Raw genomic sequence first — 25,847 nt, 5'->3', positions numbered from 1 at the left:
TTTTCACTATATACTCAAAAGGACTACACTGTCAAATGAATATTTAGATTAGACTGAATTATAATGGTGATACGTTGCTTTTCATAAAAAATTAAATTTGACTGAAAATGCAAAGAGGGCCTCCCACAAATAAATCCTAATCCCTATGAATGTTACCTTGTATAGAGATTAAAAAAAAAAAAAAAAAAAGGAGACATTTGCAAATGTAATTAAATTAAGAATTTTGAGGTGGGGAGATGGTTCTGGATTATTTGGATAGACCTTAAATGCAAACACATGTATCTTAAGAGGAGTCAGAGGAGAAGGCCATGTGAAGAGGGAGCAGAGAGAGATTTGAAGATGCTGGCCTTTGAGTTTAAGGTGATCTGGCTGCAGCAAGGAATACTGGCCACCCCTGGATGAAGCAAGGGCTCAGCCATCTTCAACATCCAGAGTGAGCGTGTCTCTTGCTAGTGATAATTTTGGCCCAGTGATACTAATATTGGACTTCAGGCCCATGAACTCTAAGAGAATATATTTTGTTGTTTTAAGGCACAAAATTTGTATTTGTAGTAATTTATTATATCAGCCATGTGAAACTAATACAATCATCTTACAATTTTTTTCTTATTTCTTTCTCTTCCCACTTACTACTACAATTTCTGTACCTGTCTGGAAATTGTCTTCTCTTAGTTGCTGTTATTTCAAAACTTTAATAAGCATTTGTCTCTATTAGGACCAACATAATTATAACTGTAAGTAATGGGAAAATAGCCAGTTTACATATGTAGGTTTTGTGAGTCAAAAATATCACTAGTTCAAGGATACACAGTAATAATTTTAACTGATTTAAATGTAGATTTAGATAACACAAATGACATTATTCTTTGTACTATAACTACAGAATATCACAAATTACAACCGAGTGATGCCATACATATTTTCTATATATTTATAAATTATTATCCAGCCAACTAATACACATATCTCTTATCCTGAGACCTAGATGTAGATACATGAGTGATGCAAGAAATGATAAAGCCCTATGAAATCCATCCCCAATATGTTCGCGAACAACCTGAACTCCAACATTTTGAAGTCTTGAAACATATATAAGTCCATCATCTCTCAGTAAATCATGTTCACAGGTAATAATATAGGTTGATGGCAAATTCTATAACTGAGAATCATTGGCCAATAAGGGTGACAATCTAATATCCATTAGAGCTGGCAATGAAAAATTACTTCTTCCAAGAACTGGCTCAGTATAAACATAGTTCTTTCTATACTTCTTGGGTAAGAGAATACTCCAGTTAACAAACTTGAACAAATGTCTTGATTCCAGAGGCATATGTTGGTTACTTCTCACTGCCTGGAGAAATGTCTCAATATCAGGGATATATAAATCCAGAGATTTTATGGCCATGTTCCTTGTCAGCAAGATACCATACTCATTGTCTCTGTAAGATGGCATATAAGAATCACGATCTGTAAGTGAGGGTAAATTAAAGCTTGTGCCTTGATTTTGTGTTTTATTTCAAGATCATTCTGCAGCTGAAAAAAATATGATAATATCTTGTAAGGCAAAAGACTTCCAACACACCAGGAACAGGAAATTTAATTTTATTAGTTTAAACAATCTCAAGATCAACAAATCTACATAAATTGATGTGATGTTATAATTATTTTCACAATATAACTTGTGGCATGAAAAAAATATAAGCTGATTTTAACAGTAAATTTATAAAAATTTTGGTTCTTTGTGTGAGAGAAAGAAAGATACAAACTCCCAGTTACAGGATAGGTAAGTTCTAGGGATGTAATGTATAGCATGGTGACTATAGTTATTAATACTGTACTGTATATTTGAAGTTGCTAAAATGATAGGTCTCAAGTTCTGATCACATGAAAAAAAATGTAATTATGTGAAGTGATGGGAGTTAACTAGACTTGTGGGATCCACAATGTATACATATATGAAATCATTTTCTTGTATACCTGAAACTAATATAATGTTATATGTCAGTTATGTCTCAATTAAAAAATTAAGACATATGGCAGGATTTTAGGCCCTACTGGGCTATACCCAAGAGTGATTTGAAAGATGGAAAAGCAATCACAGTGAGCTTCAATCTGAGGTATTGACAGAAGTAACAGCAACGTGGCTTCATGACCACAATAATAGCACTATCTATTGTTAGATTTGCTCTAGCAAATTGGGTGCCTTATCATCAATTGAGTTAGTGCACAAAATGAGTTTTGTAGAGTAGGCAACAGGGAAAGAAAAAAGAGAGAGAGAGCCCGGCTGGTGTGGCTCAGTGGTTGAGCGTCGACCCATGCACCAAGAGGTTGCCAATTCCATTCCCAGTCAGGGCATATGCCCAGGTTGTGGGCCCGATCCCCAACTAAGGGCATGCAGGAGGCCAACTGATGTTTTTTTTCTCTCTCTCTCTCCCTTCCTCTCTGTCTCTAATCAATAAAGAAAACAAAATAAAAAGACACACACACACACACACATGCACAGACATAAAATAAAGTTATTGTCAAAAATCACCAATGGGGGAAAAAACCAAATACTATATTCTTGGGAGAAATTGAGAGTATCATAACTTTGTAAAAGTTCTTGACTGAAAAACAAAACAAAACAAAACCAAAAAACAACAACATCCAGTCAAGATGACAGAGTAGATTGCTTTCTCCCACTATCACATCAAAGTTACAGCTAAACTGTGGAACAGCCATCACTGAGAACCACCTGAATACTAGCTGAAGAGAATTCCTATAGCTAATGACATAAAGCAGAAATCACATCGAGATGAGTAGGAGGAGTGGAGATGCAGAAAGGGCAGGTCCCACACCCAAGTGTCATGAGTAAACAGGAGGGATATCTCAGTCCCAGCCTCACTTGGGGCTCCTAAATTCAGTGCTGGGAAGAGGAGACCCCATGACACCTGGCTATGAATACCAGTGGGGATTGCATACCAGACAGACAAAAGTCTTTGGGGTTGGGGGCAAGACTAGACATGCTGCTCTTAAAGGGCCAGTACAAACTTTCATTCACTCTAAGCTCCAGCACAGAGGCCAAGTGACAGGAACATGTGAGAAGAATTAAGCTGACTAACTTCTAGGTGAGAGCAGGGCAGAGAGTGAGGCATTCTCTCCAGGGACAGAATCGCTGGCACCATTGTTCCTTTGTTGACCTCTCCTCCCAGCAGCTGGTCCAGTGCAGGAAGGTGCTAAATTCATGCTCTCTGTTGACCTAGCAAATATACATCATCCTACACCCATGACTCACTTGGACCCCACTCAACTGAGCCTCTTCTAGAAGCTCCTCTATGGGAGAGGCCTGCCTTGGTTCATGCTGCCGACACACCCTAAGGACTGAAAACTGTGTATGAGTGCTAGATTCCCTAGGCTTTGCTGCACACTTTTTCAGAAGGTCACAAATTCCATGTAAGTGGTTGCTCTTGGCTCATAATCCAGACTTTTTCAAGGTCCAAAAACCCCACACAAGTAGCAACAGGCCTTGGTCTAAACTATAGCTCCTCCCAAATGGCCAAAAGTTTAATACAAGTGATGACCAGTCCCAATTTGTATTTTCACTCCCTTCAGGTGGCCCCATACTAGGCATAAGTGACAGCCAGTCTTGGCCTGTAACATAACTCCAACTAAGCAGCCACAAACCCAGCACAAATGCCAACTGGCCTCAGATTGCGTCATTGCGTCCACCAAAAGTTCTCAAGTCCAGCACAAGTGGCAGCTGGCCTCAGTTTGCAGCATAGCCCCTCCCAAACACATTCAAATCAAGCACAAGTGGCAGCCAAATACAGACCACTTTGTGGCTCCTGCCAAGCAGCCCCAGGCTTTAAACCAGCAGTGGCTGGCCTCGGTGTATACCAGAGCTCCTCCCAAGAGGTTTTCGACCCAACAAACACAAGGAAAGGCTTCAGACTGCAGCAGAACTCCACCCACTGACACAACCAAAGGGAAGAATTGGCTGGCACCAGAGCCCTGCTAAAGTGACTCTCACTCCATGGGGTCAGCCCTGCACAACAACTCATCTACTGTAGCCATGGCTGTTCCTCACAGCCAGTCAGCCTGAGGGTCAGCCCATCCACTGAAGTGCTAGCAGCAAGCAAAGCCCAAGTACAACAGGAGGGTACACACCACACACACAGGTGACAAACCAACATAATTAAAACTTGACAATGACTTCACAATGCCCTTTGAGTTAAGTAAAAAATAAGTAAATCAATCAATCACAAGGTCTTTGAATGATTTACCCTTGTCAAACTTTCTAAACTCATTGTTTACTGTACTCTTCTCTAATGTAACATTTGTGGTCTTTCTTTCTTTCTTTCTTTCTTTCTTTCTTTCTTTCCTTCCTTCCTTCCTTCCTTCCTTCCTTCCTTCCTTCCTTCCTTCCTTCCTTCCTTCCTTCCTTCCTTCCTTCCTTCCTTCCTTCCTTCCTTCTTCTTCTTCTTCTTCTTCTTCTTCTTCTTCTTCTTCTTCTTCTTCTTCTTCTTCTTCTTCTCTCTCTCTCTCTCTCTCCCTTCCTCACTCCTTTTTTTCTTTCTTGCTTCCTCTCTTTCTTTTTCTTCTTTCTTTCTCTCTCTCTCTCCTTTCTTTCTTTCTTTCTTTTTCTTTCTTTCTTTCTTTTTCTTTCTTCTTTCTTTCTTTCTCTCTTTCTTCTTCCCTCCCTCCCTCCCTCTCTTCTTTCTCTCTCTCTCTCTCTCTCTCTCTCTCTCTCTCTCTCTTTCTCTCTTTTTTTCTTTCTTCTCTCGCACTGAGAGTCAAGGAAGGAAACAGTGACACTGTAAACAGGAAGGGGAAAAATGAATCCACCTACACTCATCTCAGACAAATAGTAATACCAACCTAATTTCAAAGATGAGTCATCAGTTGCTGCTCCAAGGGTGTACATTTCTTCTTAACAAAGACACATTGAGGATACGTTGTGAAATCGTGTTATGTTGGAAATGGGACGGGTTAAATAAAGTAAGGTAATCAAGTAAAACAGCTTGAAGAGAGATGGAGATCAAACCCTAGGGAATTCTAAAAGGTGGAGAAAGAAGACAAGAGGTGAATGGGTACAATGTCAGTGTTTGGCATTAAAAAAATATATCTGTTGTCTTATATTTGAAAACACTTAGAGTCTAATTGGAGAAATTCACATGCAACAAATAGAAGGACAATCCCTATATGGTAATTGTTTTTAAACTGATTCAGGTAATATAGAGGTAACACAGAAGAGGTTTGCCTGGAAGAGAGTTTCTGGAGCTTATAAAACATCCAGGTGGATGAATCTATTGGGGTATATGGGTTTTGAGCTCAGGACAGTAGTATCAGTGGATGACACAGATCCCTTCAGCAGATTAATCAGAGCTGATCCATGAAACCATGGAGAGAGTGGGATAAAAAACAGAATGACCAAATTGTTGAACACTTGGAAATGCCAAGGAGTGCAAAAAGGAGTGTGTCTGGCTCAGTGGTTAAGGTTTCAGCCTGCGCACCAAAGGTCATTGTTTCGATTCCTGGTCCAAAGCATGTATTCACATCGCAGGTTCGATCCCTGCCCCGGTTGGGGTGTGTGTGAGAGACAACTCACTGATGTGTCTCTCTCATGCTGATGTGTCTCTCTCTCTCTTTCTCCTTCCCTTCTTCCACTCTCTAAAAATCAATGGAAAAAGTATCCTTGGATGAGGATTAACAAAAAATAAAAATAAAAAAAAGAAGAAGAAAAAAGAAAGAGCAAATAAAGTTAGAAATTTTTAAGGTACAGCAAATAAATAAAATAATTTTTAGAAAAAGATCCCTAAGGAGGTGGAAAGTGGGAGGCAGGAAACCAAGCAGAGATGGTGGGATGATTTCAGATGGAAAAAGAAATGAGGGAGAGGACAACAGTAACTGGCGCAGAGGAATTTTGTTTGCTTGTTAATTATGGAGGAGAAAATGCAGGATTTAAAAGAAGTGTGTATCTGGTGTCTATTTGCCCATTATCTCTGTAAGAAAATATATTTCATTTTATGGACAATAGACTTTGAAATAAACTTGTGAATTAAAACTAATTTCAAATTGAATGTCTCTTGGAAGAGAAAAGAAGACCTGGGAAAGAGAGGAGACAGAGAAATAGGAATAAAGTTTTACATATTATTATTATTATTATTGTTATTATTTTATCCTCACCTGAGGACATTTTTTGCATTTATCTTCAGATAGAGCGGGAGGGAGAGAGGGGTAAAGAGAGAGAGAGAAACATTGATGTGAGAGAGACACATCGACTGGTTGCCACCCACACAACCCCAACCGGGCCGGAGACAAACTGCAACCGAGGTACATGCCCTTAGAGGAAACCGAACCCGGGTCTCTCTGGTCTGCGGGCCAATGCTCTAACCACTGAGCCAAACCAGCCAGGGCAATTATTCTTGATCAAGCTAACATAAATGTTTCTTAGCTTAAAACTTATGTGGAAAAAAACTGACAGCTTAAGAAAAATAATGCCTCATTAAAAGCATCTTCAACAAATTATGAACCAACTGGAATCTAAATTTCTATAGCGTTGAAACAAATATAGTTCTCTCATTTCTTATGACTTCATGTTTAAAAGTAAGCATGTATGTTAGTGGCAAAATAATTACATAATTGTGAACTACTATTCCATTGATGAGGAAGAAAGCAAAGGACTGAAATAAAACATATGTATGATGGTTGAATTTCTGATGTCAGGCTGGAGCAAAACAGCTTTCTTTTACCTGCCAAATTGACCTTCATCACAATATATCAGGTAAACAGCTTTCCAATGTTAAAGGCAATAATTTCAAAGCCCGATAAATTTCAGGCATAACTAACACTATTGATTAAGGTGTTGTAGTTGTACAGACCTGAAGAAGTGAGTGATGTTTTTTAATCTGTGAATTTCACTAAGATGTTCCTTCCATGAGGAAGTACATTCCCTGAGAATGTGCATCTCAAGACAGTTGCTTTCCCAGGACATGTAATCTACTAGGCAGACATAGGTTGAGAAACAACGTTTGCTAATCCACCCATGATAGAAGAGTTAAGGAATCTCTCTCAGCCTTAGGGTTGCTCATTTTAACATTCACTCAATGGGAAAAAATGTTCTAAAATATTCAAACGAAAAAAAAAAAACAACAAAAAACAGAAAAGTTCTAACCACTGAGGGCAGAGACTATTCTGGGAATTACACAGTGACTTCCGCAATTTATCTTGATTCTGTTAGCACAGATGAATAGAAGCTTCTAGAGCAATGAAGGTGCAAGCTTGAACACAACAGAGGACAGGACTTTTTGCTTTCAGTAGATTTCAGGTAGTCTGTGTAACTCTGAGATGTTGTTGTTTTATACAGATAAACCAATATGGCAGAAAGAAGCATATACACTACTGAAATCATTCCATGTCCAAGGGTGATGAATGTCAAATTTTCTTTAAAGCATAATCATTACGCTTTCTGATGAATATTTACTATTAAGGCTGTTATGTAAAGAAAATCTTTAAAAGTGTTAAGTGTCAAACATGTAAGATCATTTGTAAGTGGCCATAGAAATGTGCTACAGGGAGGTCACAGAGCACTGGAAATCAGAGCAATAGGCTACATCACCACCTTGAGATAAATGATCCAAGTTAGGCCCTGGCCAGTTTGGCTCAGCGGTTTGAGCGTCGGCCTGCGGTCCGAAGAGACCCGGGTTCGGTTCCCGCTAAGGGCACGTACTTCGGTTGCAGTTTGTCCCCGGCCCTGGTTGGTCGTGCGGGTGGCAGCCACTCGATGTGTCCCTTTCGCGTCGATGTTTCTCTCTTTCTCTCTCCCTCCCACTCTATCTGTACAAAAATTGGAAAAATGTCCTTGGGTGAGGATAAAAAAAAAAATGATCCAAGTTAGTAAGAATGCTATATTTAAAAAGGCCAAAACTGTACACTTGAATGAATACAGCTGCCTTGTATAACAGCTTCTTCTTTAAATTAGCTGAATTGAACCACACAGTTTTTATAAATGGATGAGAGTAGGACCTAATAATTACGTCAAAGTATAAAATAAATTCACATTATTTTTTAAAGTTACAAAGACATCTAGGATCCTAAATTAATAAAAAGCAATGCATTTTAAAATAAAATTGGGTGCGATGGCTATAAAATTGGACTTAAATGCTATGATTAGATTTAAATTTTTTGTTCCTCTTAATTAAAAATTAAGGAATTATGTCCAGAAAATTTTCCTTAACTGTAGTGACAATCCAGATCATTGTGATTGGCAAGTAACCTTAATGGTTTAGGATACAGAATGTGATATTGCCAGAAAAACCTCTGAATTATAGGTGAAAGCTTTATTTTCTTTCCATCGAGGAAGTATAATTGAAAAATGGACAAAGTCCACACACACAAAAGAAATTTGCAGAATTTATTTGTACTCTTAATCCATTAGAACATCTTTTTTATATTGTGAACTCCATATGAAACACCGAATCATTTTTTATACATATAGGAAAAGTAAATCTAATATATTTTCTTATAATCTTCTCAGAGTATACAACAATATTGATCTCTCCGTGGTGCATTCTTATTAAATCTGAGTTTTTCAATCCATAATTCTATAACATACTATTAGCCACAGGGTCATGAGATTTTAGAAAAATGTTTATAATAATTACAAATTAAAGGTTGATTCTGATGATGCAGATCAAGAATAAAACTAGTGTATAGAATAAAACTTTTTAATAAAAATATAACTAATGTGGAAAGTTTAGCAGACCATGAAGAACAACTAACTTAAAGTATGATCATAAAAATATATCAGAAAGGGTAAAGGAACTCACTTTTTTTATGTTATTAAAGTGCACTGAGTTTTTAATGCAGTATTCTCAGTTGAAACAATCTCTTTGAACAGATAGATCAAAAATTTAAATATATACTCTGTTCTCGTATAATTAATTCAAAGACTAGAATAACATAAAATTTTAATTTACTTCATGAGAACAACTTGTACTACAACTTTTACCTAGAATTGCATTTATTTTTGGTGGCTGTGTTAATATTCAAGATTGCCCTGCTGAAATGCTATGAGGCCCATGGGTTTTTATATCTTCATAAATCTCTAAGGTTACATTTGATAATCATTTCAAAAGCTTTCAATACTTACAAAACCAAGCAAACATTACATTGCACATGTAGAAATTATAGGTATGCAAGGTGCTGCTTAATCATTATTGAGTAATTGTTGGACACTTTTCAGAATCTCTACAATAATAAAACCAGTTTTAAATATAAATCAGATTGTTATATGGCTTGGCATAGTAGCAAGAATAATACTCTGAAAGTGGGGACAGTTTCCAAATTTTTTTCTCCATCACACTTCCCACCTCGTACCAGAAAGATCCTTCAAATAAGTGACATGTTATTTCAAATAGATACCAGATTAATTCAGCTTGGAAGAGATCTCAGGAATCAACAAACCCATTTGCAAACTTCCTTTTTACCAGTAAGAAAATGTATATAGCATTTCAAACAGGAAGGGCAAATACAGTGACGCAGCTTGGGTTACGAGGAGGCCCGGGATGCAGAGCCAAAGGTGAAGCTTTGCTATCACTGCCGTAATGGCTCCACTCTAGGGCTTTACATGTGTATGTGGTATTACAGATTAGTCATACATAGAGGCACAAGTACATGTGCATGTGTGTGTGTGTGTGTGTGTGTGTGTGTGTGTGTATATGTTCAAATGTGTATAGTTTATATATGTATAACTCTAAATATGTTTGTCTCTCTGTGTGTTTATATAATCTTCTTCTAAGTGCTCCAAGCATGAGTAATTTATCTTTAAATTTAAGTGAAAAGAAATTAAGGAAAAAGGAATCAAAATGCTTCTGAAATGATTTAAAGAGGCCAGTATAAATCTTATATCAATGTCTGTAAAAGACATATTTTAAAAATGGAAATCAACCACTCAGAAAAATTTTTATTCATCATGACCAAATGAGGCCCATGGCTGAAATGCAAGTGTAATTTAACATCTGAAGGTAAATTGACATACTTTACCACACTTAAGAAAAGTTATGGTGAGAAATCACATTGTCATCTGAATAGATGCATTAAAAACAGTTAGCGAATTTGGTATCCATTCATGCAAAAACTATCAGTAAACAAAGAACAGAAGGATTCCTCAATCTGACAAAAGCCAACTATGGAAAACCTTCAATCAACATCATATTTGTTGCTGAGATATTGAAGAATTTCCTCCTAAGATCCACAGCAAGACAATTATATTTAATATTGTACTGGAAGCCCTGACCAGTGCACTAATTAAGAAAATAAAATAAAAGTATACAAATTAGGGGAATTCCAAATTGGTGGTGAAGTGAATGGAAGCTACACAGACCGTCTCCCAGAACATAACTGAAATTACAACTAAAATAAAGACAAATCAATGGGAAAAAGCAACAGAAAAGCAGCTTGTGAGGATCATATAACCAGAGACACTGACTGGATCCTGGTAGGATTGCAGAGGAACAAGGCGGGGCTGGGAGCCCATAGACAGCAGCGACCTTAGTTGTGAGCAGCGCCCTGGGTTAAACTCCCAAGTGGCTCCACAGTGCAGAGCCGGGACAGATGCTAAACTAGCCACAACCACTCACCTTGGGCTCCACCAGAGGGAGGGTGGACTGGACTGGAACTGTGTGGGGACTCTCGGGGTTTGGAGGCTCAGAGCTTTTGCTGAGTTGCAGCCAAGCAGGATGGTGACCATCTTGCTCCTTCCCAAGGCTCTGGGGTGAAGCAGCAGCCCCTCCCTCGAAGATTCAACCCCACACAGGTGGGCAATTGAAATGCAAATTGAGGCTCACTAACAACTGCCCCATCCTCTGGAAATCCCCTTATGCTGAGAACCTGAGGGAGTTTCTCATTGAACTGAGAACCCAAGGCTTTTCAAGTAACCACTACTGATAGACCCTGGGCAAAAAGCTGGAGGATAGCTGTACCATTCCTGGGCTAGCAACTCTAGCCAGGAAAGTGGGAATTGACTGTGGTGTTTAACATGGGTCCTCCCTCACTCATACAAACACAGGAGAGGGAGCCACAAACAGCAGAACACTAAGACCCACAGGGAAAATTTGACATGCTCCATAGCCCACTGTGATAGCCAAAATGGTAAAACACAGAAACAAAAACCAAATGAAAGAACAAGAGACCTGTACAGAAGATGAGATAAATGTGGAGCAGTTAAGCAAAATAACAGAGCTAGAATTCAGAGCCATGATCTTGAGGAAGCTAAACAGAATGACTAAGGACATAGAGATGCTGAAAATACACCAACTGAGCCACAGCAATCTTGAAAAAGAAGAACAAAGTAGAAGGAATCACATTACCAAATTTCAAGGTTATACTATAAAGCCACTGTAATCAAAACAGCCTGGTACTGGCACAAGAACAGGCACATAGACCAGTGGAACAAAACAGAGAACCCAGAAATGGACCCAAGACACTATGCTCAATTAATAATTGACAAAGGTGGCAAGAGCATACAGTGGAGTAAGGACAGCCTCTTTAATAAATGGTGTTGGGAAAATTGGACAGCTACATGCAAAAAAATGAAACTAGACCATCAACTTACACCATACACAAAAATAAACTCAAAATGAATAAAGTAGTTAAATGTGACCTGTGAATCCATAAAAACCTAGAAGAAACTGTAGGCAACAAAATTTCAGACATCATATGCAACAGAATTTTCACTGATCCATCCCCTAAGGCAACAGAAACAAAGTAAAAAATGAACACATGGGACTACATCAAACTCAAAAGCTTCTGCATAGCCAAAGAAACAACCATCAAAATGGAAAGGCACCCCACTGTATGGCAGAGCATAATTGCCAATGATATATCAGATAAGGGGTTAATTTCCAAAATATATAGAGTACTCATACAACTCAACAAAAGAAAGACAAAGAACACAATTAAAAAATGGTTAGAGGACCTAAAAAGACACCTCTCCAAACCGGACATACAAATGGCCAAGAGACATATGAAGAAATGCTCAACATCACTAATCATCAGAGAGATACAATTTAAAACAACAATGAGGTATCACCTCACATCTGTCAGAATGGCAGCCATCAACAAATCATCAAACCATAAGTTTTGGCGAAGGTGTGGAGAAAAGGGGACTCTAGTACACTGCTGGTGGGAATGCAGACTGCTGCAGGCACTATGGAAAACAATATGGTGTTACCTGAAAATATTAAAATTTGAACTTCCTTTGACCCATCTCACATCTAGGAATATACCCTAAGAAGCCTGAAACACCAATCAAAAAGAATATATGTACCCCCATGTTCATAGCAGCACTATTTACGATAGCTAAGATCTAGAAACAGCCCAAGTGTCCATCAGTAGACAAATGGATAAAAAAGTGGTGGTACATACACACAATGGAGTACTATGCAGCTGTAGGAAAGAAAGATCTCTTATCTTTTGAGACGACATGGAGAGACCTGGAAAGTATTATCGTAAGTGAAACAAGACAATCCGAGAAAGACAAATATCACATGATCTCACTTATTTGTGGAATATAATGAACATAACAGTATGAGGAATAGGGTAGACCCAGAAACACAGAAGTAGGGTACAGAGTGACAACCCTCAGAAGAAGGGGTGATGGGGGAGGGAGAGATAAACCTCAGTATTTATATGCATGTATGTGTATAACCGATGGACATGGACAACAAACCGGGGATGGGGCAGGTGGGGCGATGGGGAGGAGGGTGTCAATGGAGTAAAAAAGGAGAAATATCTGTAACAAAAATAAAATTAAAAAAAAAATAGCCCTGGCCAGTTTGGCTCAGCAGTTAGAGAATCGGCCTGTGCTTCAGAGAGACCCGGGTTTGGTTCCCGCTGGGGGCATGTATCTTGGTTGCAGTTTGTCCCCGGCCCTGGTTGGGTTGTGCGGGTGGTGGCCGCTCAATGTGTACCTTTCACATTGATGTTTCTCTCTCTCTCTTCCTCTCTCTACCTCCCACTCTATCTGAACAACAACAACAAAAAATAAATAAATAATAATAAAAAATAATAATAAAATTTTTTAAAAATTGGAAAAAAGTTTTTAAGCTCTCTCTAATTGCAGAAGATAGGTTTGTATAAAAATCATAGAAAATGTTAAAAAACCTAATAAATTTGTAAGTAAATTATTCAAGCATATAATTTTAAAAGTTAATTTAAAAATCAAATATATTTCTATATACATCAATAACCATTTGGAAAATATTATTTTAAATAAAATTTTCCAAAGTAACTCAGAAATAATTATGAGAAAATATTTGCAAGATTTCTGCACTGAAAAGAAAAGGACCTAAATAAAATATTAGATATACCATGTGTAGTAATTGGAAGTCTCATTATTAAGATGTCAATCCTCTCCAAATCTATAGATTCAATACAATACCAATCAAAATCCAATTGGCCTTTCTTTTTTAGAAGTGGACAAGTTAGCCTAGTATTTTGATGGACAACATATGGAGTATTAGAAACAATTTAGAAAACACACACACACACACACACAGCTGAAGTCAGCATAGTATTGGCAGAAGGATAGACATATAGATCAATGGAAGAGAAGACAGAATTCAGAAACAGATTGTCATGTTATTATGGTCAATTGATTTTAAATTCATACATCACCGTAATCCAATAAGAAAGGATGGTGTTTTCAGGAAATGATTCCAGAAGAACTAGGTATCTGTAAGAGGGGGAAAAATGATTTTTGACCTCTATTTCCCAACAGAAGGACCAATAGAATGTACCTGTTGAGTCACTGCTGCTGCTAAATTTGCCCCAGAACTGTCTCCTGTAATACAGATTCGGGTGGGATCCACTCCATATTTTCTAAGAATTTTATACTGAAGAAAAAACTTGACTACAGCAAGGCTATCTTCAAATTGAGCAGGAAAGTGGTGTTGGGGAGCCAGTCTATACCTATCAAAAAGAAACATTTATTTAAACAGTTTAAAAAGTACTATTATGGTTGTATCTGCTACGTAGCTTTCAAGTACCAAATAAATGCAATTTAACACCAGGTCTTATTGTTTAATCTTTCAAAAATCAAACCTGAGTTTTCTGCTAATTCCTTAGATAAAAAAATAAAAATTGATATAAAGGTTTTCAACATCATATCTGAAGGCCATGAATGACATCAAATGTGGGGACTAAGGGGTGGGTTATAAAGTCTCTGATATTGGAACCATAACTTTTAGTCCAAGTGCATTTTGGATCGAAGATACTCCACAACTTACATCATATTCTCAGTGTATGTAGTGATCCAAACATTTTTCAAAAATTATTCAAAAAGCACCATCAATGTTTGAAGGCAGAAGGTCTGAGAGCATAGTCTAGGCCTATTTTTTTCAAGGTCATTTAAATAAAAAATTTACACACTGGTGATGCACATACCTCATCATGGATAATGCCCAGAAGTTGATTCTAGATAAAAATTTTAAAATATAAATAACATTTACATACGTTAGTAATCTTGCTAGTTCCTGGGAAATTCATTTGGAAGGCACACCATCACACAATTCCTTTAATAGAAACAAATAGATGTTTTTCCATGTATGGGGACCCGTAAAAACAGGACAATACCTCTGTTAGCCTGTGCTCAGAGCTCACTCTTTCGTTTAGTTCTTCAGAATGTTAAAATCTGCAAATATCTACACTTAATATTAAATGTTGATGAGATGCTCCTTAAATATTTATTATAAACTGTATTTAGAAAATCCTAGGTAAAGTTTAATTAAAGGTATGTACCCAAAAGATGTTGGCATCTATTTAAATACAGTAAATTAGACTTTTTTAGAGCAGAGTACAACACAAATCATAAGAATTTGATAGAATATATATGCCTATGCCAAATATATCATTGTATTAAAACAGATTTGAAATGACAAGATTTAGATTACATTAAAAGCCACAGAGGTAAGAAGGAGAATGTCAGAATATTATGTATCAGAAATATTCCTGAAAACAAGAAGTTTTTCCAGATACTATAAGTAACCATAGTAACAGCAATAGTAATTGACTTTAGTTGATGAAATTTTACTTTTGTTTTCCCTCTAAATTTCCATAGCTTCCTAGTTAAAAACAAAACAAACAAACAAAAAACAAACAATAACAAAAAGAACTATGTCACAATGTCCTGTGTCACAATGTCCTGAAAGAACTATTGAATTAGAAGTCTCTGTATTTTTGTTGCTGGGGATGTCAGCTTCAGAAATGTGATTTGAGTATTACAAGGCAACTGTCCCCCACCCTGTTTTCAGGCACAGGGACCCGCATCAACATGACACAGTCTACAGGAGTGATTCTTCTGTAACTCTCCCCAGGAGTAAAAAAATGATCTGACCCATTGGCGCTTTGGGGAGTGGAAGCTACACTTAACCATTCTAATTTCCCCTTGTCATACGCAATGACCCTCCCAAGAACTCTCTGTGGCTTGGTGCTCTGCTTCTTCGGGAAGACAGTTTCACAGGGAGGCGGCATGTGATTGGTCCGCAGGGCCCGCCGCTATACATGGGTTCATATCTCTGACTCAGCAACACCTGAACACACATTCCCCAAGCTTCTCTAGAAACAATGGTTATGTGTTGACTTTTATTTACTTGAATTCTGTGTATAATCTTTCGATTGGCTTAGAATTAAGAGAAACGACAAAGTAATAGATGTAGTGACTGTCTAAAATGACAACGCTCCATAACGTGACTTCTTAAAAACCTTCATTTACTCGTAATACACTACTTTGTGAAATGGCCCAATAATCTTGAAATTTAAGACAGAGTCTAAGAAAAGGCAATTAGATTTTGAGACAGTCTCTGGCAAATCAGTATGTGGACTTAGATTTACATATATGTTTTGCATGTTTAACACACAAGTCATCATTTCTCCCCCTAACACACACATACACACACACCACATCTATCTTCATGTACCCATAAATCCAATTTACTAGTGCAGTGCCCTGGTCACAGCCCTTTGGCAAATCTGTACCATCTGCTATTACTTTATTTATCACAAGATTCTAAAAACTCAGAGAATTATAGATTTTTCTCAAATTCCAAACTTTTCTAAGGTGTCTGCTGCACATTTTTTCAAATTGTTATTTTCAAATTTCAAAGTGATATCTCCCTGTCTGTGGGCTTTTCTTTTGTCCTTACGGAGTCCCCAGTAATATGAATATGAGCACTTGGTTATTTCACAGACCTTAGAAAAACTCTCGTGGAATTAACTCCTCTCTTTGGAGACAAATGAGACTAATTTGGTATTTAATTTATCTTAAAAGGAAGCAGAATATTCTGACCATCCTAATGCCCAATATAAATTGAATTATAGATAAAATTTAATTTACTGAAAACATTAAGAAGATGAAAAAAAAAAAAACATAGAGAAAAGCACTGGGAAAATTTTTTGATAATAATCTCTCTAGAGATCAATAACAGAAGTCCCTTCAATTATTCATTTTTTCCCCAAAGGACATTTGTTGAATATTTACTGTACGCAAAGTGCTTTCCTACAGTCCAGTGCTTTCCTAGATGCTAAGAGGTCATGCCATTCCAGGGAGATGCTAAAACCAACGTGTAACACAATTATGAAACAAAATAAGAACTGTTGGTATCAAGCCTATGAAAGCTGCAGTGGAAACATAGGACCATTGCTAAAATCTTTTAGGACCAGAGAAGCCTACACATGCACACACGTGAGCACACACACATCTGTGCATACTACATGCACATGTGCACACACAACACAAATGGTACTTCACCTAAACAGTAAAGAATGAGTGTGAGTTTTCTAGAGGTAATCTGAAAGACATTCTAGGACAGCATCGTCACAGAGAGAAATGAAAAGGCGTGGAGTATTTGGGGACTCAAAGCAGCTCTGTATAGTTGAAAGAAAAATGTGGAGAGATGCATTACATTTGCAGGGACGAGAAAGTTCAAGAGTGTAAGAACCTGGAAATATGAATGCTGTGGTAGGGTTTAATTCATTAAATGATGGGAGTCCCTGAAGAACTGAGACAAAGAAAGTATATAACCATGCATGTTAGGTCCAGAGCACTAAATACAGAAGATGAAATAAAGTTGAGTAGGAAAAAGGCAGAGACATCAGAAAGGGACATCTGTAGAAAACCATGAAACACTACATTGCGTCAATGAGGTCAATATATTCGAAAAGGGAATAAATGGGATATTGTAATTTAATGTGAGAACTAAGGAACAGTAAAGAATTGATGAGAATTGCTGTTGACTGAGAGCATTCAAGAGGATGAGAGGTTGATTTAGATAAATGGTGGGTTTTTATTTGATTTCTAAGGCTTTTGTACATAAGACAATGAATTGTGCTTGGTCATACTGAGCTTGAGATGTCTGGTTTGTCCAGTTGTAAATGTCTAATTTTAGTTGTAAAGAAGGATCCAGAATTCAAGAGTAGTGTCAAAGAAAGAGGTTCAGAACTGGGTGTTGGTAGCACATGGATATTTGGAGAAAATAAGGGATTCAAAAAGAGAGTGTGTAGAGTTGAAACTGGAAGGTATGGGTTAAATCCTGGGGCACAATAATATATACAAAGAGTAAATATGGAGAATCTGTTATTTTGTTCTTGGTTGTGTTTTGTTTTGTTTTGAAATGAGAGAAAGAGTGAGAAAATAATGAATGGCAAAGAAAATTTAGGAAATATTTTGTCATAGAAAACAAAGGGAGGATCAGTGAATATCAAAAAGGAGAAAAGAGATCCCCCCCCCTTTTTCTTATACTTGCATAGAATTCTATTGCGTATATGCACCACAGCTTTTTTATCCACTCATCTACTGATGGACACTTGGGCTGTTTCCAGATCTCAGCTATTGTAAATAGCGCTGTTATGAACATAGGGGTGCATAATTCTTTCTGATTGATGTTTTGAGATTCTTAGGCTACATTCCTAGAATTGGGATCACTGGGTCAAGTGGCAGTTGCCTTTTTAATTTTTTTAAGGAGACCCCATATTGTTTTCCATAGTGGCTGCACCAGTCTGCATTCCCACCAGTACTGTGCTAGAGTCCCCTTTTCTCCACGTCCTCGCCAGCACTTGCTTGTTGATTAAGGGTCTCTTCCCATTTGCAACAGCATGCATGGACCCAGAGGCCACTATGCTAAGTAAAATTAGCCAGTCAGAGAAAGAAAAATATCATATGATCTCACTTATATGTGGGACCTAATAAACAAAATAAACTAAATATTTCCACAGGCATGGAGGCATGGAACAGACTGACATATCTCAGACGAAAGGGGTGTGGGGAGGGAGGAAGAGATGAGTCAAAGAATTTATATGCATATATGCATAGCCCCAAAACATAGACAACAGAGTGGTGAAGGCCTGAGTTGGATGGAAGGGATAAGCGGTGGCAAGATAGGGGACATCTGTAATTATGTCGACAATAAAAAATAAACTTTAAAAAAAGGACAAAAGTGGTCTTTATTGAATGCAGTAGACTATAAAGCTTGAGGGACTAACGGAAGTGGGGCAAACAAGAAAATAGGAAGGACAAGAGCCCGCAGCATACAGAAATGAGTGAGGAAGAAAGGAAAATGATCCGGGACTCGAGAGAGGAATTCGGTCAAGTGAGGGTATATATTGTTTTCAAGGTCAAAATGACTATAAAATGTTTAGAAGGAGTTTTTTTTTAATATAACTAGAAACAAACAAAGTAAAATTTGAAGACAAAAGATTGATGGTAATATAATGATGTCAAATAATAGGGTAAGAGGGTTCTGATACAAAGCAAAGGTAGACAGACTAATTTTGTCAAAAAGAGGCTAAGCCTCTTGTTCTGAGAGTATTAGAAAGACGTGAACTAAAAGATGGGTCTGATTGATAACAGATTAATAGAAAGAAGGGACTGAGATAGTGATGAAGTATTCAAAATGTGGAGGCCATACAATCCCTTATATCTTTCGTTTCCTCCAAAATCGCAATACACCTAATTTTCAGCAGCCTGGAAGGTGTTAAGTGACCTGGAGTGACACAGGCTCAGGACAGTCATTGACAAGAAAGAGAGAGAACTGACCCTCCATGGGACAGGATGTCTGAGCCACAGCAGGGAGCATGAGGCCTGATTCCGGGAACGGTCCAGTGCAGTGTGGTGCCCGGATCAGCATAGCACCAGCAGATACTGGAAACCGACTTGAAATGCAAATTCTCAGGTCCCACCATTGAAGATTCAAAAATTCTGCAGGTGGGGCCCAACATTCTTGACAAGCTTCTAGCTGATTCCGAGGCACTAAAATTGGAGGGCCACCGTCTAGTCTTCAGGTTTCATACCTAATTAGCATCCCTTCCTCATCCCTGTGCTTCAGAAATCACTTTCTCAGGTTCTTTCAAAATCTTTAAGAAAAAAATCTTTGAGGATTTTCTAAACAATATACAGGACACTGGCTTCACTGGATATTTCAAAAGTCCTCTCTGACTCACATCCCCACAGAATCTTTACCGTTAATGCATCCTATTACCTGCTCAGGTGTAATTGCTTTTACATAGATGTCTGTAGTCATGCTCTTAGCATATATTTATGAGGATGATCATAAAAGTCAATAGCTGCCTGTTAGAAGAGTTTTAAGATGCTCTTCATATAATAGTCTTTTTCTAAAGTGAAAGAGCTGGATCTCTTGTCTGGTTTTTGAAATGACCTAGTGTTAGATCGTGTTTGCTTTTCTCTCTGTGCAATAAAACAAACACGATAGAGGGCCCCTGTGTCCCCTGCCTTCTTTCTGCATCTGCCCCTGATGTTTGCTGTACTGCTACCATCTTCCCGACCCGTGAACACTGAGTAGTTGATAAAACACACAGCTTGCAGAAGCAGTACCGTTATGAGGGCTTTCGCGGTTCTACCAACCAAGGCAGGCCTAGGACATGAACGTAGGAATGACCCCCAACCATGAGTTTTTGTAAAAGTTGAATATTGCCGCCTGAGTTGACAAGACACATACTCAACTTTTCCCAGCCTATATAAAAACAAAAAACAAACAAACAAACAAACACATAATTCTTTCTCAATTGAGGAGCCATGCGGTCTTTAAACACGCCCAGGGGCTCATCAACTGAATAAAGTCTGTAACCTCTATTCGAGTCACCTAAATCATTTTCTTTTGACAAGTCACTGGGCAATGTGTAACTGATGACGTTAGTTATAAAAAAGCTCGGGAGGAGCGAACCAGAAAGCCAAAACTACATCCTAACCACTTTAACGTTTTGTGTATTAATCAAAACCTTTGTGCCTCATTAATTTTCCATGCTTATTTTCTCTTTGACTAATCCTCATTAGTGATATTTGGTGATGTGTCACTTGCTCTACTGCACACATCTTTATAAGATTCTCAAACAATTTAGAACTGAGGGAGGCTTAGACAAAGACAAAAGGTGAAAAAAAATTCATTTATGACATGTATTTTTCTTCAGTTCTATTCATTTGTTAAACTTTATTATTTTAAGTACAGAGAACACTGACCCCTCCCACACGACTAGCACCATTCTATGACAGAGTTTTCCAAAGTTTTCAAAAAGGTAAACTTTTTATGTATTTGTTTTCAATCTTCACATGATATAAGAAGGGGAGCTAGACTTCATGGGAAGACTTGATTACTATGTAGTTCTGTTTCGTGCTTTCCTTTCATACTCAGGACTAACAACCATTCTAGGCTTTTCCGCTCTGAGCATTATTAGCAGTCGTGACCACAAACGTATTCTTGTAGCAACCAACAGCATGTGCTTTTGATTTACTGTTTAAACATCTGCACCACTTCAATGTTTTTGTTCCTGAATATATTCTGATCCCAAAGGAAAAAAAATGTAATAATTGACTTGTTCATGTCCTACTTTCATTTGACATAAGTTCATTCAATAAAAAAGCTGAGGAGAAAATGCTTACTAAAAATCAAACCAAAGCAAAAATGGAAAAAACAATCTCCCTGATATATTTTGCCAGACATATCTATGTCTACCTCTCTATTAGGTACCTAATACTTATAGCTATACTTATACATAGTACACACAACACAAGTAGGTATATTTATACAAAATAATTATTATTTTAAAAACATAAAGCCAGTTATATTTTTAAATTATATGATGAACTTACTGCAACTTCCAAAACAATACGCACCACCTTGAATATAGATTACAGCTCGTCTTAGGGCTTCTGACTTTCTCTTTGGCAAGTACAAACATACTGGAATGTTATTAAACTCTGTATCAGTCACCGTGATATATTCATCTGAAAGTGGTTGGTTATAATCCAGTTTGAGTATCATGGAAATAAAATTTTCATATTTCATAATACCTATATTTTCAAAACATTTACCCTGTAAAAGCAAAGCAAAAGTAAACATGTTATCTTTAAATAGCATCAAATTCACAGAAAGGAAAAATAAAGAAAACATTAGCAAAATAAATAAACAGAAATAGAAATGCTTATAAAATTATTTCTGAATAATACTGTAAAGCTCTTATTGCATAACTTATTGCCTTTGAAAATCTCAAGTATTATGTTTTCTTAGATTAATACTCTCTCATTTCAAAGCTGCAATTTACTGACAGTTTCTTTTATGCCTGTCATAATTATTGCTTAATTGAAAATTCTTATCTGAAAATTTCTAGGTCTTAAAACATCTTTTCTGTCTTTTTTGTTTGTTTTGGTTTTGTTTATGGCATGCTGTCATCTCTTCTTTTTAGTTATTGTTAACTTTATTCATTCAAAATTTTGTGTTGCCTTATGACCACACTACTAATGATTCAAATGTCCTGGTTTTCAATTCCAAATAGAGTCCTGTTCATTGCCCTTTCGCCCCCAGACCCCATTCCAAAATCCCACATTTGGTGTCATAGGAAAAAAAATCCCTCCTTGGTATTTATGATCAGCTCTACTAGGACCTTTGTCACATGTCACTGGATAGTTTATTCCAAAGGAAAACTTAAAAAGAAATACATCGTCAATAGTACATTATTATTATTAGTTTTTAATCCTCACCCAAGGATATTTTTACATTAATCTTCAGATAGAGCTGGAAGAAGAGAGGGAGGAAGAGAGAGAGAGAGAAACATTGATGTGAGAGAGACACATCGATTGGTTGCCACCTGCACAAACCACAACCGAGGTACGTACCCTTGGCTGGAATCGAACCCGGGACTCTTTGGTTCATGGGCGACACTCTTACCACTAAGCCATACCAGCTAGGTCTGGTCAATAGTCCATTAAACACTCGTTATTACTACAATTATTTTGAAGAGTTTGAAGTATTACAGGGTCTTAGAGAATATCCAATCCCTAGCCTTAATGTTGAGGAAGCATGCAGAAAGTATAAATTACAGCCAGTAATGTCATAACCAAATCTGAACCCATTTTTCTAGACCAGTCTTTTACACCACCTGTACTGGCTGTATGACCTTAGCAAATTACTCTCTGAACTTCAGTGTTCTTATCTATACAGCTGTGATCAAATAATAATAATAATAATAACAACAACAACAATAGAATCCCTCACTGAGTTTCAGTAGGGTTTAAATGAGTTAGGACTGTCAATGCACTAGAAAAGAGTGGCCCACATAAGTATTGAGAAACCCTTGTCTTATTGTTAGATAAATATTCCTCACTAAAATGAGTTTTTGAGTGTTTTAATGCTAATTGAGTGCTCTCACATAGAATGTTCCTTAAAGCATGTTTGTGGTAAATGGTTAAATTAGGTTAATTTTTTATTTGGTGAGTTGGCTTTTAAAAATTAGATTTTTGGCAAATTGCCTTGTTTCTCATTTTTCATATATTTCCTGGTCTTGAATAGATACTTAAGTACTTTGGGAACAATAACAAAAGCTACCACTTTGGAGATTATTTTGTGTTCTTTGAGCATACAAGATATCTAATTCTTAGAGCAATGCTGCAAAGTATTTATTAGTAATATCTTCTTTTAAAGATAAAAAATTTACATGAAGAGTTAAGGCAACTATTCAGGATTGGGCATGCTTTCTTTTACCAAACTCTTTCAATTTCATATATGATTATATAGTATTGTGTTTATTTTTCAAGGCAACTTTACCAAGAACTTTAATTTTCACCTCCCTTTCATATGTTCAAAAAATTGATTTTCTTACTGGTATCACAACTTTGAGTTACAAAATTCAGTACTGACAACAATAAAATTGTTTTCCCTACAACAGCTAAAGACTGTTAATTTTACTAGAATAATCTTTAAAGTAACTATATCCATGCTTTTCTTAATATTTTTTTAAATAAAGGGCAACCCCTCTCTGATATCAAATACATAAAAGGCAATATTTTATTACAGATAGGTAAGAATAATTTGTAGCTGAGAATTTAAAAGTAGAACAGTAGAGTTGGCTGTTCTGCTAATGTAATTCTGGTGATGACATCAGTATCTGTCACTTTGAGTTTTAAATACACACGAAATAGTCAAATGAGATAACAGTCGTTTCTCCATAGACCTGTCACTTGCTAACGCGCATCATGTGAAACGAAGGAGTGAGAATGCCGGGAAGACAGTTATGGTGAAAGTGAGCCTCCAGAAGTGACCAGAGAGAAAAGTATCAGGACTTAGCAGACACAAACAGGAACTGTTGTCCACTGTACAAAGCTCCATGGGACAGCCTCTCCTTCATACCATGGCTCACTCTCTTCTCTAACCAGCTGCTGCTGGGATGCCTTCTCCCTTCAGCCTCCTATTGCTACTCTTCTCAAAGAATCTTTCTAGGAGACACCTGGTTTTGCAGAGAGAGAGTATGTGTTTTGAAATGAGACAGTCCTGTGTTCAAATTTTGGAACTGCCAATTTCTAGCTGCATGAATTCTTCTATAAACTGGTAAAAATAATTGTAGGGTAGTGGGGATGAGCAGAGGTATATGTTAGAGAAAGCCTATACATTGTAAAACCTCAAAAATGTTAGTTTATAACCATATCTCCCCTTACTAAGGGGCTGTTTTTGCTTGAACTTGCATATTCCAAGTCAAACAATCTCTGAAACCTGGCAATTTAGAATTAAAGATGGACAATAGAAGCTATTGAAACACTAAGAGCACTATATTAACATCATACAGGTACAAATAAATATCAATGATCTTTATCTCTGTACTATGAGATACTCTCAAATATAAGTCAAGTTATCAAATAAACTTCAAAATTTTGCCTTCAACAACACCATTTATTTTATGTATATCACAACATATGGAGTCTTTACATTTAGACATAAAGTCTTTGGAAACAAGAATTCTGTCTCATTCTATTTTGCACAGATGCACCAATTTTTATTTACTTAATTTCATGCAGTTAATTTATTCTAAGAAACAAACAATGGTGATTTAAAAACAGTAACTAATAGAAAATGTATAAGTACTGATTTTTGCTAAACAAGTCACCCCAATATCTAAGAGAAAAAAATAATAATCTTACCACAATTGTACAAGTTTTAGCAAATGCAATCAAGGCCATTACTTTCCAACGTTCTTCAATGTTGCCTGGTAAGGGTGTATAAAATTGATAGGCAAAGAGAACACAAAACAGTCCAAAACAGATAACTTTGGGTCCTATCATATTTTTCTTTTCGACCTCTTCACAGTGCCGAGATGAAAATATTTCAATTAATATTGAATAATAAGCAGCAGAACAAATGTAGCCTGGAATCTCTTTTAAATTATAGGATCACTGTAGCAGCATGAAGTTAACTTTTAAATCAAACATTGCAACATCAGTAGAAACTTGTATTTGCACTGACTGCCACAGATGTTGTTTGTCAATCCATGCAATTAAAACTCCCCACAGTGTTTTCTCATCTTGGAATATCATCATCAGCTCAAAGCAAATGTATTATTAACACCTAATCACAGTTGAAATGAGAGTTCTGAATGAGTCATGATGTAAAGTTTTGTGATTGGTTGGTCAAAATGTTTTATAAGAATAGGTTTTAAAAAAATTAGCTGATACTTAGTCAAAATCCAAGCTTTTACGGTTAGCATCAATTACTAACCATATTAATAAACCCTACCTGTTATGGTGGTCAAGCTTTGGGTCAAAAGAAAGGGGAATACTGGGTCTTGTCCAAGGTGTATCGTTCATGAAGCTGGAATATTTCAATAGACCAAAGTAGCACAAGATTCATTACAAGTATCTCAGAAAACATTCTGTTTTTCAAAGAATCACATAGACTTTGTTCATATAGTTAAGTGGTAAATCTTTCAAATTAATCTACATCAAGAATTGAACCTAGTGTGGCAGGAAGCATTAAGTATAAAGATCAGACCTGTGCCTGCTGCAACATGAGAGCCTGACAAAACATGTCCATAAACCTGATCACCTGACAGTTCTTTGTATTGTATCTTCACCTGAGGGTATTTTTCTGTTTATCTTCAGATAGAGTGGGAGGGAGAGAGAAAGAAGGAAATGTCAATGTGAGAGATTCACATCGACTGGTTGCCTCCCACATGACCCTGACCAGGGCCAGGGACCAAACTGCAGCCAAAGCACATACCCTTGACCAGAACTGGACCCAAGACTCTTTGGTCTGAGGGCCGATGCTATCACTGCTGAGCCAAACTGGCCAGGACACCTGGAGGTTCTATAAAGATGCAAGGACAGAGATTTTCTGTGTAATAAGTTAGAAACTAGAAAATAAATGAACAGTCACAACACAGTAAATCTATGATTCTCAAGCTCATTGACCAAGTATAAGAACTTAGGGAAAGTAATTTTTAGTGATAGACTCCAGTTCAATTAGGGGTCAAATAGAAGTACATATTAGATCTCTTGAAATCATAAGTATTGAAAAAAAGATGGCAGCAGGCAGGAC

At 37.0% G+C, this 25,847-nt stretch overlaps 1 protein-coding gene across 1 annotated transcript; it reads right to left on the bottom strand.

The window, feature by feature from the left end:
- Positions 1–931: 931 nt before the first annotated feature.
- AADACL2 (arylacetamide deacetylase like 2) lies at positions 932–24,595 on the bottom strand. Its single transcript, XM_036242317.1, is given in 5 exon segments — positions 932–1,464; positions 1,467–1,533; positions 13,779–13,950; positions 21,097–21,359; positions 24,455–24,595. Coding segments are annotated over 5 exon segments (1,176 nt in total).
- Between the last annotated feature and the right edge of the window lie 1,252 nt (positions 24,596–25,847).

Source organism: Molossus molossus, unplaced genomic scaffold (genome assembly GCF_014108415.1).
Source record: "Molossus molossus isolate mMolMol1 unplaced genomic scaffold, mMolMol1.p scaffold_m16_p_5, whole genome shotgun sequence".
Taxonomy (NCBI): Eukaryota; Metazoa; Chordata; class Mammalia; order Chiroptera; family Molossidae; genus Molossus; species Molossus molossus.
This window is presented reverse-complemented; position numbering and strand designations above follow the sequence as displayed.